Genomic DNA, 14739 nt, shown 5'->3' on the forward strand with positions numbered 1-14739 from the left:
CATTTATTTATTCATGAGAGACACAGAGAGAGAGAGAGATGCAGAGACATAGGCAGAGGGAGAAGCAAGCTCCATGCAGGGAGCCTGACATGGGACTCAATCCCAGGTCTCCAGGATCAGGCCCAGGGTTGAAGGCAGCGCTAAACCGCTGAGCCACCCTGGCTGCCCAAACTCATTTTTCTGAAGCAGCTAGAGGCACAAAGATCAAATGATTCATGAGAAATTCAGTAGCCTGGATATAAAATATTTTCCTCCAGAACCAGGATTCTCGTTCAGAAATAATACGTACTTGTGCAGTTCTGTCAGAATATACAGCCTCAGCCCCACTCCATATCCACTGAATCAAAATCCCCAGGACATTTACAAGCTAGGCAATTATCATCTTTAAAATCTTAACTGTTGGGGACGCCTGGGTGGCTCAGCGGTTGAGGGCTTCCCTTCTGCCCAGGGCATGATCTTGGAGTACCGAGATCAACTCCCACGTCGGGCTCCCTGCATGGAGCCTGCCTCTCTCTCTCTGTGTCTCTCATGAATGAATGAATGAATGAATGAACAAATGAATAAATTAATTAATTAATTAATTAATTAATTAAAATAAAATCTTAACTGTTAACTGTAACATACCTTCACTACCTTCTTCCTAAATTTTTTTCTAAAACATGGCACTAAAGCGTTTATACTTCTACTTTGTCAAGTATCAAGTTTTTAATTTCCCTCAAATTTTTCTTGCCAATTGAATTCCCTAAATATGCTATTAAAAAAAAAATCTAGTTCAAATAGAAAGGTGAGGGGAGGCCCTTCATCTTTATTGGGCTTAACACTGTATTTTTTACTGGTTAACTAATTCAAGTTTGGCTTTGAAATATATGATCTCTGGGGATCCCTGGGTGCCTCAGCGGTTTAGAGCCTGCCTTTGGCCCAGGGAATGATCCTGGAGTCCCAGGATAGAGACCTGCATAGGGCTCCCTGCATGGAGCCTGCTTCTCTCTCTGCCTGTGTCTCTTCCTCTCTCTCTCTCTGTGTCCCTATATGATCTCTATCATTATATTCTGGAAACATGATTTGTCTTAAAAAGCTACTATGTTCATTCTAACAAAACAATTAAAATAAAAACAACTGAGTATGTTGAATTTGTAGCAAAGGGAATTCAAATATGCCTAAAACCTTAGGATTCTATGAAACACAGTTTGAAAACCATTGTTCTGGGGCCCTGTTGAATAGTAATATTCACAAATTACTCCAGTTTCAGTATTATGTGGCAGTGTACTGATATACACTAGACACTGAAAATTATCGTTGAATGAATAAACATTGAATCCTAAGCTATATATTCAAATTATTTATGTAATTATATATGTGCATATATATATATATTTCACATTGTAAGCATTACATAAATAGCCAAGGAAATCATTTCTAACCTATATATAAACATACTGTAAACTACAAAAATTTAAAGTTGGAAGGAGGGGATTCCTGGGTGGCGCAGCGGTTTGGCACCTGCCTTCGGCCCAGGGTGCGATCCTGGAGACCCAGGATCGAATCCCACGTCGGGCTCCCTGCATGGAGCCTGCTTCTCCCTCTGCCTGTGTCTCTGCCCTTCTCTCTCTCTCTCTCTCTCTCTCTCTCTCTCTGTGACTATCATAAATAAATAAAAATTAAAAAAAAAAGATTTTAAAGTTGGAAGGAGTTTTAAGGGACTATGTATCAGTCTCTGATTTTATAGATCAGTTATCTGCAGAGGCACAGAAAGATCAAGCAGCTTGCCCCAAGTCACTCAGTTAAAATACAACAAAGCTGAACAAGAAACCAGAACTATAAATGCCAATTCACAGCACTTTTCACTGTGTATTCATTTCAAATAACATGTGTCTACTATATGTGAAGTACTGTAAAAAGACTATATGAATACAACTTGGTCCCTACTATCGAGGAGATCATAGTCTACAAAGACAGACAACAGTTACAAATACAGCACTAATGGAAAAATAAAAAATACAGTCAACTATCTCTCGACATCAAATATAATTTGCCTTTAATTCCTATTAGCCTTTTCCTACAATTGAGCCAAAATTTACCTATGCTTTTTTTGTTTTAGACTTATTTATTTTATTTTAATTTTTTTAAAAGATTTTATTTACCCATTCATAGAGACAGAGAGAGGCAGAGACACAGGCAGGGGGAGAAACAGGCTCCATGCAGGGAGCCCGATATGGGACTCGATCCCAGGTCTCCAGGATCATGCCAAGGGCTGCAAGCGGCACTAAACTGCTGCGCCACCAGGGCTGCCCTTACTTATTTATTTTAGAAAGAGAGAGAGGAGAAGCAGGAGGGGGAGAAAAAGAGGGAAAGAGAATTTCAAGTAGACTCTGCAATAAGCTCAGAGCCTCATGTAGGACTTGATCTCATGACCATGAAATCATGACCTGAGCCAAAACCAAGAGTTGGACACCACAGTGCTTTCTAATAATATGAAAAAAGATACATATTCTTAAAAATCATACAAATAAACTGCTGGGAGTAAGGCAAAGTGACTTTGTGCTTAGTATACTTCTATAATTTTTTTTTTAATTTTAGAATTTTAGATTTTCTTTAATAGTATTACTTTTAGAATTTAAAAAATACTTAAGGTCAGCACCTTCATAAAATTCTGAGTTGTAAATTTTATATCACTTTATGAAATTACAAAGATTACAGCAAATTGGAAATATGCAGCGTTACTGAAAAAGGCAAGAAGTGAAGCTGTATGCATTCAGTAAAAAAAAAATTATAAAGAGAAACACTTTTAAGAGGATAATACCTAAATGTCAACAGTGCTTTTATTGGCAAAAGGGAATTATGACAAGTTTTTTCCCCTTGTTTTCCAAATTTTCTCTAAGGAAACTGTATTAGTTACAGATGAAATATACATATTAGTCATTTTTAAAAATTGAAATGCTATAGAAAGGGTACAAATATGAGCTTATACAATACTAAACCCTATTTCACTAAAAATTGTCAATCTACTCATAAAAGTTAAGAGGGCTGGTGTTAAAATTTCAGCAAATATTCCATTCTACCATAGAATCACAAGAAAATAAAACATTTAAATGTTATATTAATATTTAAGTTTATGGGCAACTACAAATTCCTTATGATTTAATTTCATAGTTCTCATCAAAACTTATCTTTATCTTTTTGTTTTTTTATATTTTTAAAGATTTTATTTATTTATTCATGAGAGACACAGAGAGAGAGAGAGCCAGAGACATAGGCAGAGGGAGAAGCAGGCTCCCTGAAGGGAGCAGACATGGAACTCAATCCCAGGTCTTCAGGATCAGGCCCTGGGCTGAAGGCGGCGCTAAACCGCTGAGCCACCCGAGCTGCCCAAAGCATCTTTATCCTGCAGGCAGTACCACACGTGAGCTCTGATGTATGCTTTCCTGAATTTGCTCAAAGTCCAACTCTGCCCCTAAGAAACTATATGGTCTTGAGTAATTAATTTAATTCCTCTACCTCATTTTATTCACATGCAAAATGAGAATAATAAAGAACTATCTAGGCAGCCCAGGTGGCTCATCAGTTTAGTGCCGCCTTCAGCCCAGGGGCCTGATCCTGGAGACCAGGGATGGAGTCTCACGTCAGGCTCCCTGCATGGAGCTTGCATCTCCTTCTGCCTATGTCACTGCCTCTCTCTCTGTGTCTCATGAATAAAAAACAATAAAAAAAAAAGGTTATGCAGAAGGGCACCTGGTGGCTCCATCAGTAAAGCATCTGATTCTTAGTTTTGGCTCAGGTTGTGATCTTGGGGTCATAGGACTGAGCTCCTTATTAGGCTCCATGCTCAGCAGGGAGTCTGTTTGAGTTCCTCCCTCTCCTTCTGCCCATCTCCTAGCTCTTGTGCTTTCTCTCAAATAAATGAATCTTTAAAAATAAATAAACAAATAATAAAATGGTAATGCAGAATAAGATGATGCAGGTAACTTGCTGAATTAGCTCAATGTCAGCCACACAGGAATTACTAGGCGAGGGATAGCAATTATGATTAAGTTTTTTGTTTATTACAATCTGACCCAAAATTGGCTACAATAAAAATCAATTACTCTTTCTAATGGAATACTCACCTTTGCTAATTGTTCAGCAAAATGTATAGCTGTTTGTGTATGGAGTGTAACTGGTCCTGTTTTTATTCTGGAAACTCCACAAGCTAATGCCATGAAAATGATCAACTATTAAAAAAAAAAGAACAAAGAAGAAAAATTTCATACATTTACTAACATTTGGAGTTAAACTCTACTGCTTACCACATGAAAATACCATTAGAAATCAAAACAGCTAAGAGAATTTCTACTTTAGGTTTCCAGAAGTCCTAAGATAATAGAAAATCTGTGTCAGCCAAAGTCTGTGGTGTGGTACAGAAATGCTTAGTAGCAGTTGTCAACATAGATTTTCTAAAATCGGGACGCCTGGGTGGCTTAGTGGTTGAGCATCTGCCTTCAGCTCAGGGCATGATCCCGGAGTCCCAGGATCAAGTCCTGCATTGGGTTCCCTGCAGGGAGCCTGCTTCTCCCTCTGCCTATATCTCTGCCTCTCTGTCTCTCTCATGAATAAATAAAATCTTTAAAAAAAAAATCAATGTTTAAGAAAAAAATATAGAGTTAAAAGTTAATATATTTAATCAGACTGCCTCAGCAAGCTGGAATATATGACAAACTTTTTCCAGTCTCTAAAATTACAACATTTTAACAGGTAAATAAATACACTAATACAGAATTACTTGGAGTATAGAGTACACCTAAGAAGGAAGAGACTAGAAATAAGGAACTAGTTAAGGGGTCGATGGGAGGAAGGGTGCCTAGTTAGCTCAGACAGAGGAGCACATAACTCTTTATCTTAGGGTTGTGAATTCAAGCCCCACATTGGGCTGTAGAGATTACTTAAAAATAAAATCTTAAAAAAAAAAGAAAAGAAAGAAACTGGTTAAGAAATCCTGGAGAGAGGGGATCCCTGAGTAGCTCAGCAGTTTAGCACCTGTCTTAGGCCCAGGGCGTGGTCCTGGAGTTCCGGGATCAAGTCCCACATCGGGCTCCCTGCGTGGAGCCTACTTCTCCCTCTGCCTATGTCTCTGCCTCTCTCTCTCTCTGTGTCTCTCATGAATAAATAAATAAAATCTTTAAAAAAAAATCCTGGAGAGAATATTTCTTAATGTAGATTGCTGGTCTGAGATTAAGGAGAGAAAAGTGTGGTAGAAAAAACAGGAAATCTATCAAGACAGTGGACCATAAGAAGATCTCACTTGGAAATATTCACTAGCATGTGGTAGATGTGTTAAGTTTGAGAGGTCTACGACATGTCCAAGTGGAAATGCTTACAGTCACGAGAGATATGAATATGGAGTTAAGGAGAAAGGCCTGAGCTAGTGATATAAATTTGAGTTGTTTGTACAACAATGCTTCTATTTTTACAGATGGTATGTAAGCTGTGAGACTGGACAAAACAACTGAGGGAGTGAACACAGATAAAGAGGCATGAGACTCAGCCTACGGATTCTCCAAAATTTAGAAGTTGATGAGTTGAAAACAATAGTAATATCAAACTAGCAAAGAGACTAGAATACACGCCCAAGGGAAAAGAAAGATAATAATGTTTCAGAAAGCAAGTGAGAGGGGTGCCTGGGTGGCTCAGTGGGTTAAGCATACAATTCTTGATTTCTGCTCATGTCATGATCTCAGGGTTATGACACTGAACCCCATATCAGGCTCCATCTTGGGCATATGGTCTGCTTAAGGTTCTCTCTCCTTTTCCCTCTGTATCCTCCCCACTCCACAAAATTTAAAAATTAAAAAAAGAAAGCAAGTGAGGAAAGTATTTCAAGAAAAAAGAGTGATCACGTGGGCCAAATGCTGTAGCCAGGTCAAGATGAACACTGAAATCTGAGAAATGTAATTCCAAAATATTTAAAAACTGGCTGAACTAAGCCAATCAATGATTAAAATTTATATTCGTTCATTCTCCTAGCTGGCTCAGCTGGAGAAGCATGTGACTCTGGATTGCAGGGTCTTGAGTTCAAGCCCCACATGGGGTAGAGAGATTACTTAAATAAATAAAAAAACTTAAGATAAAAAATTTATAGTCAATCTAATTACCAAATATTCAAATCTAATGTTCAAAGGTTTTTATACCAAAAGTGTCATTACCTGGTCTTGCAAATACTCATCAACAGCACCACCATGTCTAAGATTTGCTAATAGCATTTCAGCAGCTTCAATTCCAACCTTGTCTGCATTTACACCTATAACAGACATAATGCAAAAAAACTAAGTTAATTATGAAGAGACAAAAAGTTGAAATAATATGTCCCAGTTAGCACCAGTATAACATTTTTTAGGCCTCTGAACTCACCCAACAGAACAGAACTTTTAGATCTTAAAGTATATTCAATCTTCGAGAGCTTAGCACATACAAATAATTTATATCTTTAAATGAACCCAGTAGAGGAAAAAACAGGCTGCTTTGGCCCTGTTTTAAAAATACCAGTTATGAGGGGCACCTGGGTGGGTACAGTTGGTTAAGTGTCTGACTTTTAGTTTTGCTCAGGTCCTGGGATTGAGCCCTGCATGGGGCTCTGCACTCAGCATGGAGTCTGCTTGAGATTCTCATTCTCTCTCTCTCTCTCTCTCTCTCTCTCCCTCCGCCCTTTCTGCTTGTGTGCTCTCTCACTTTCAAAACAAATAAATCTTAAAAAAATAAAAGTACTAATTATGAAACCAATTTATAACTAAGTGATGACCCCATAATACTATGCCTCAACTTCAAAATTTTAAATTTGCAATTTATACATGTTATAATTAGTCTGTAGGTAATTCCATTAGAATTGATTTTTTTTTTTAAAGATTTATTTATTCATGACAGACAGAGAGGGAGAGAGAGAGACAGAGACACAGGCAGAGGGAGAAGCAGGCTCCATGCAGGGAACCTGACGTGAGACTCAATGCCGGGTCTCCAGGATCACGCCCGGGCTGAAGGTGGCACTAAACCGCTGGGCCACTGGGGCTGCCCTAAAGGATTTTTTTTTTAAGTTAAAGAATTAAGTTTCATCTAAGAGCAGATAAAATTCTCATATCAGGGGTGCCTGGGTGGCTCAGTGGTTGAGTGTCTGCCTTCGGCTCAGGTCATGATTCCTGAGTCCTGGGACTGAACCCCACATCAGGCTCCCTAAGCTTTTCCCTCTGCCTGCAGCTCCCCTTGTGTTCTCTGTCAAATAAATAATAAAAAAAAATCTAAAAAAAATCCTCACATCAAATATTATATATATTTTTTAATTCATTCATGACAGAGAGAGAGAGAGAGAGAAAGAGGCAGAGACACAGGCAGGCAGAGGGAGAAGCAGGCTCCATGCAGGGAGCCCGACGCAGGATTCGATCCCGGGTCTCCAGGATCACACCATGGGCGGAAGGCGGCGCCAAATCGCTGGGCCACTGGGGCTGCCCAAAATTTTATTTCTTTAGATTTAAACAGGCATTATCTTATTTTGAAAATAAGAATATTAATCCCCATGCCTACTCCTTGCCTCTCCACACATACACCCCAAATCTTCATATAATACTGATTACAAAAGAAGTCTGTCAAAAGTAGTGGAATGTCAAATGTTTGTTTTTTTTTTCCTTTTAAAGATTTTATTTATCTATTCATGAGAGACACAGAGAGAAAGAAAGGCAGAAACATAGGCAGAGGGAGAAGCAGGATCCATGCTGGGAGCCCGATGTGGGAATTGATCCCAGGACCCCAGGACCCCACCCTGGGCCGAAGGGAGATGCTAAACTGCTGAGCCATCCAAGGATCCCCCAAATGCTTCTATTTTTTAAAGATTTATTTATTTGTGAGAGGGTGAAGGAGGAGGGGCGGAGGGACAGGAGAGGGAGAGAGAATCCTCAAGCAGGCTCCCTACTAAGCACAGACCCTGACATGGGCTGGATCCCAGAACCCTGATATCATGACCTGACCTGAAATCAAGAGTCAGCCACTTAATCGACTGAGCCACCCAGGCGCCCCTCAAATGATTCTTTTGAATTATTTACTTTAAACTAAAAGAAGTTCCCTGGCTACAAATAAAAATGTCTTTTAAGGTATGAGACTGTGGTTAGTTTTTATTTCTATTTTATATGTGGAAATCCATTTGATTATATATATGCCTTGGTAAGATTTCCTAGAAAAGGGGGATTTTCAAAATTTTAATGGTTTTTCCTTACAGCAGTTATTATAATTATCTTTACAACATCAGTCAGTCAAGTACATGACTAAATGAGGCGGTTTGGAACATGTGGTATGAATCTCAACTACTCAGCCTCTTCTGTTTCCTCTTCCAAGTGGAGATGGAAATGGAGATAATACATAAGCTGCAAAGTTGTTAAAGAAATTAGAGATAATATTTATAAAACATATATTACCATGACTGGTTCATAATAAGCTAGTAATAATAGTTAATACTGTGTATCTAGTATGTGTGTCTCACACTAAGTAACAGGAACTGGTTCCTTGGGATGCCTGGGTGGCTCAGTGGTTGAGTGTCTGTCGTCGGCTCAGGTTGTGATCCCAGGGTCCTGGGATCGAATCCTGCATCAGGCACCCCATAGGGAGCCTGTTTCTCCCTCTGTCTATGTCTCTGCCTCTCTCTCTGTGTCTCTTCATGAATAAATAAATAAAATCTTAAAAAAAAAGGAACTGGTTTCTTTGCTAAGATGATATAAAGAAATACTCATAAAAAAAAAAAAAAAGAAATACTCATATATTGGAGAATCAAAGGATAAGCAGGTAAGCTCTATGGTATAAATTATATCACCAGTGAAAGTTCACAAAGAAAAACATTATAGGGATCCCTGGGTGGTGCAGCGGTTTAGCACCTGCTTTTGGCCCAGGGCGGGATCCTGGAGACCCGGGATCGAATCCCACATCGGGCTCCTGGTGCATGGAGCCTGCTTCTCCCTCTGCCTCTGTCTCTGCCTCTCTCTCTCTCTCTCTGTGCCTATCATAAATAAATAAAAATTTAAAAAAAAAAAAAAAAAAGGAAAAACATTATAGGTCCTAGAACAATGAAGGTCCCATGAACAAGAAGGTTTCATGGAGCATAAAGGACTCAAGTGAGTGCTAGAAAATGGCTAAAATTTGATGCAGTATGAGGTAGAAGGAAAGAATTCCTGGCTTGGCAGTATTAGAGAAGAGGAAATGTACTAAGGTTTCTCTGCCAAATGACAAAGTGTTTTCCAGAGCCACTCACATTCCCTCTGACCCAGTGGCCCTGATAGTGAATAATGGTATGAATGGATCTATATCATTACCAGTTATTAGTAAAGGTCTGTGGCAACTGAACAAAATGAAGTATATATGAGAAATCTGCTTATTGGTACTATGTTCTAAACAAAAGAGCAAAATCCTAACTTCCTCTGAAATTTTCATGCTTTTCTAACGGACAAATAATCTTCTGGTATTTTGGATATTTCTTAAAAAGATCTCAATACTGATGGTTTATAATCCAGCAAATTAAAATGAATATTCAATGATTTGGGTACCTTCTAGCTTATTGAAAGGACAATACTATAAAAAAGGTTATTAGATTAAGAAGAGAAGGCCAAAGGATTGACTCTAGGACATCAGAGAGATGCCATGAATTAGCGCATATATATATATATATATATATATGGTATATATGCATATACATATATGTATACACATACCATAGATGCTATATATGTAGCATATACCTACATATACCGAAGGAGGGAAGTAAAGTGCTTGTTCTAACCTAGGCAATTTCCACACACTGATAACAGGGACTGATTAATCAGAGTGTACCTTAGCTGACTGTTTTGCTACCACAGTAAAGAAACTAACTAACTGAGGGGCCTCTGGTGGGCTCAGTTGGTAGACAAGTCTTAATTTCAGTTCAGGTTATGATCTCAGAGTCTTGAGATAGGAGCCTCATGTTGGAGCCCAGCATGGAGCCTGCTTAAGATTCTCTCTCTCCCTCTCCCCCCATGCTTAAACAGTCTATTAAAAAAAAAAAAAAGTTAAAAAAATGTTTAAAGAACACAACTAACTGAAAGACAAGAGTGGGCAAAGAATACATAACAATGTAAAGACAAAATATATCCTGTCCATACTGCAATCATATAAAGTTGGAAGGGATCTTTATACACAGACAGTGGTCTGATCTCATGTATCAGAAAAGGAAAGCCCCCAGCTGCCATGCAGGATACTGGCAGACATGGGACTATACTGCCTCCATCTAAAGTCCCAGGACTCTCAAACAGAACAAAACCTCGCCTTTGTTACAAGATCAAAAAATGTTATAGCTGGAAGGACTTGAGAGATTCTCTAGGCTAATTCTCTTACTCAACAGATAAAGAAACTAAGATCAAAATGGTTTTAGTGACTGTAACAGTGACAAACATGACTAGTTCCAGGTTATTGCTTCCACCACAAATGACGGCATGAACAAACAGCTAATGTTGCTTCTTGTAGTAACTCTTAGACATTAGGATTCAGGGTCTGGTAATTTTCCAGTTAATTTCAATCAGAAATGAAAGGGGACCTCTTCCCCAGCAGAAATGAAGGGGGACAATGGAAGCTACAACATTCTCTCTGATATCCTTAATATATTCTAACTAGATGGAGAGATAAGACCCCATGCTGCCTTGACATTTGCTAATGACATCTCATTTGACATCTGTGCCAACAGGAAACAAGGGAGAGCACCAGCAGGAGCCACTCTGAGTAAGAATGTTGCCCTAGGGATCCCTGGGTAGCGCAGCGGTTTGGCGCCTGCCTTTGGCCTGGGGCGTGATCCTGGAGACCCGGGATCGAATCCCACGTCGGGCTCCCGGTGCATGGAGCCTGCTTCTCCCTCTGCCTGTGTCTCTGCCTCTCTCTCTCTCTCTGTGTGACTATCATAAAAAAAAAAAAAAAAAAAAAAAAGAATGTTGCCCTATCATCTATTCCCTCCTACTATACTAACTCTAAAGATAAGTTTTATGTACCCTGAAACCATGTTATCCAAAGGCAACTTCAAAGTAAAAATGGTCTCACATGACAAAGTAAGAAAAAAAGTGTTGATGGAATACTAGAAATTTTTTCAGAGCTGGCCAGCAACGTAAATCCTAGGTATTGCTAGCAGTAACAGAGTACTGGTTGCTTTATACAATCTCAATGCAACATATCTAAAACTATCATCTACTCTGGCAAATGAGTTCAACCTCCTATATCACAAGTTGTTAATGTTTCTAGTTACCAGAACTAGAAATCTAGGTCATTCTTCCCATTGCCATTCTAACTTTCTATATGCAACTGGTCACCACATACTTGCTCTCCCTCCTAATATCCTTGCTATTGGTACTCTCCACTCTAACTCGAGTCACTGCTTTCGTTTGTATAGGCCCTTACCACTTCTGACCTGAACAGCTACAAAAGTCTTGTCCTCCTGCCTCCAATACGGTTTTCCTCTAATCCTCCATTTATCTATCAGAATTACCTTTCGAAAGATCTGACATGATATTCCTCCTTAAAATCTTTATTTTCGTGATGAAACCCTTTACATGGCCTATGAAGTCTTTCAAAATCTCGCATCTGTCTACCTCTCTAACTTCATCTGCACTTTCCCACTCCAGATCCTACACACATCACAGAGTTGTAGCTGCCCAAAGAACACACTACTCTTTTTTTTTTTTTTTTTTAAGATTTTATTTATTTATTCATGACAGACACAGAGGGAGAGAGAGAGAGGCAGAGACACAGGCAGGGGGAGAAGCAGGCTCCATGTAGGGAGCCCGACATGGGACTCAATTCCAGATCTCCAGGATCACACCCTGGGCTGAAGGCAACGCTAAATCGCTGAGCCACCTGGGCTGCCCCACACTACTCTGTTATGTCAGCACTATCCTGTGTCCTTCCTCCTTAGCTCACTGTGACATCTGGCTAATTTCTACCTTTTTTTTTTTTTTTTTTTTTTAAGATTTTATTTATTCATGAGAGACACAGAGAGGAAGAGAAAGAAGCAGGCTCCCTTTAGGGAGCCTGATTCAGGACTCAATGCCAGGACCCTGGGATCATGACCTGAGCCAAAGGCAGATGCTCAACCGCTGAGCCACCCAGGTGTCCCTGGCTAATTTGTACTAATCTACAGAACCCACTGGAGGATTGCTGAATGGCAGAAGCCAGATTTGGGGTCAACTGGCCCCCAAAGGAGAATTAGTTGTTCTTCCCCTGTGTTCCTATGATACCCTGGGAATACCAAAATCATTGCCTCTTCTGTCTCCTCTGCCAGACTAAACCAGGAAACACAAGTGGCTCTCACATCTGTGACCCTAGTATATACTACCTGGCACATGGTGGTACCCAATAAACTCATTCTACTCAATGTCTGCATGTCTGCCCAGCACTCATTACTTACATGGGCTCCTGGTCTCTATTTTATATTTTGCATTACCTTTGCTTTCTCTAGACTGTTAGGCTCACTATCACTATCCACATTGATGCTTCACTAGACCTAACAAGTAATCAGTGTACTCTAAATGTTTATTTTTGGTCATTACTTCTTGAACTTCATTATACCTCACAAGTATCCAGTGAGCTTATTAAAACAGATCTTTGGGTCCACTTCCAGAGATTCTAATTTGGGAGGTATGAAATGAACCCCCAAACTTGTATTTAAAACAAACTCCCTGATGATGCTGATACGTTGGCTATCCAAACAAGAAGTCCAACTAGAAGTCACCTCAATGGCAAAAGTAACTTCAAATATTAACAATCAGATGTACACACATACCTCCTCTCCTAAATATATTAAATCTTAACTACATTTCCCTTTCATATCTGGGACACTTAGGTGGCTCAGCAGCTGAGTATCTGCCTTTGGCTCAAGCATGATCCCGGGATCCAGGATTGAGTCCCACATTGGGCTCCTTGCAGGGAGCCTGCTTCTCTTCTGCCTGTGTCTCTGCCTCTCTCTGTGTGTGTCTCTCATGAATAAATAAAACCTTTAAAAAAATTCAGTTTTCTGAAACCACCAATATAATGACTGATGCAGGGAAGAGTCACCAAGAGACGCTAAAACCATTGGATGAAAGTTGTATAGGAATAAGATAATCAGATGGTCTCAAAGTACTAACCCAGATGACTTATTACTTATACAAAAGGAAAGGATTTATAGGGGACAGACCTGGAGGACACTACTTTAACCAAGTGATCACAGTTAGCTTTACCAATAAAGGACAAACTGACATTATCATCAACCCTGCTGTGGTAAAATGGAATGTACACAGTCACCTATTCCTACTAAAAATGTTTCACCAGAAGATATCTAATCATGAGACAACCAGACAAATCCAAATTGTAGGAAATCCTATGAGAAAATGACTGGACTTTTCAAAATGTCAGTATCATGAGAGAAAAAGAATGGTGAAACTATTCTGTAGCAGGAAAGAAACTGAACAGACATGACCAACTTCTGTCAGTGCTCAAAAAACAACAACAACCCACAAACAAGCCCCACTGCTCTAAAAAATATTTTAGAGGGAATTGGTTATATCAGAATATAAGAGACAAATTCTTTGGGTGTAAAATGGTACTGTGATTACATAGGTATTGCTCTTTGGACATCCATGCTGCAGTATTCAGGGGTGAGATGTCCTATCTGCAACTTATATTGAAATAGTTCAGAAACACACAAACTTGTAGCTAAAAGTTCACTACTGGTAAACCTTAGAGAACAGTATATGGATGTTCATTGGTCATTCAACTTTTTCATAAGTTTGAGATTTTTTCAAAGTATAAAGTCAGGAGAAAGGCTGAAATTTTAACTGACTATATTTTTTTACTTTTAATTTTTTATTTATTTTTTAATTAATTCATTAACTGACTATAAAACAGAATCAGTTAATCATATTCTTTTACACTTGCTACACTCTACGCCTGACAGATAATTAAAAAATTTTACGTTACCACTAGAAATTGTGGACCCCCTTCATTTATCTGTACCTCGTTTACCAAGCGATGATCCAGCAAACAAACAGCCAGTGGATGTCTCAGCAATAATGCTATATAAGAAAAAAAGAAGTATTACTATCTATGCTATAAATATTCTAAAATTATATGCAAATGCAAGACAGTGGAATAGTGACTATTAAGTACATAGGATTAGATCTAGTATATTGCAAAAGTGAAATTCTTTATACAAAGAACAGCATGATTAGCATTCTCCAGCTTCATGAGGGCATTAGTATTCTTCAGCACTTCCAACAAGAAGTCACACTAGATTCTAATCCATTCACAGGTAAGGGAATGGCTCTTCTAGAAGTTTTGTCATCCACACTAAATGATACCATTTCTACTTTACCATAAATATTCTATGAGGGGCACTTGAATGGCTCAGCCGGTTGAGTATCCAACTCTTGATTTTGGCTCAGGTCATAATCTCAGGGTTGTGAGATAGAGCCCCGCATGGGGCTCTGCCCTCAGGTCAGAGTCTGCTTGGGATCTCTCTCTCCCTCCGCCCCTCCCTCCACTCACACTCTCTCTCCCTCTTCCTCTCTCTCTAAAATAAATAATTTTTAAAAATCTTTAATAAAAATTAAAAATATGAAGGGTTTTATAATTATCTAAAATGAAAAGATCTTTTTATGTGTTCAAACTTAAGTGACCAACTTAATATAGACTGCTATATACTTAGGATGTTATCCACAAACCTCAAGGAAACCACAAAACTAAAAC

The 14739-nt window shown here is 39.0% G+C and overlaps 1 protein-coding gene across 6 annotated transcripts in view; it reads right to left on the minus strand.

The window, feature by feature from the left end:
• Window positions 1-14739, minus strand: part of RTCA (RNA 3'-terminal phosphate cyclase) — a 54667-nt gene that overhangs the window by 13540 nt on the left and 26388 nt on the right. For 5 of the 6 annotated variants that reach the window (XR_007411418.1, XR_007411417.1, XR_007411416.1 and 2 more), the window contains 3 exons: window positions 14008-14066; window positions 6177-6271; window positions 4104-4208 (listed from right to left, as the gene is read on the minus strand). Coding sequence is in view for 2 of the 6 variants with exons in the window: in XM_025417502.3 (XP_025273287.1) it covers window positions 4104-4208; window positions 6177-6271; window positions 14008-14066 (259 nt within the window). In the remaining 4 variants the exon portion in view is untranslated. The remainder of the gene's footprint in view (window positions 1-4103; window positions 4209-6176; window positions 6272-14007; window positions 14067-14739) is intronic. The other variant, XM_049111625.1, reaches the window with a different exon arrangement.

This window comes from Canis lupus, chromosome 6 (genome assembly GCF_003254725.2).
Source record: "Canis lupus dingo isolate Sandy chromosome 6, ASM325472v2, whole genome shotgun sequence".
NCBI lineage: Eukaryota > Metazoa > Chordata > Mammalia > Carnivora > Canidae > Canis > Canis lupus.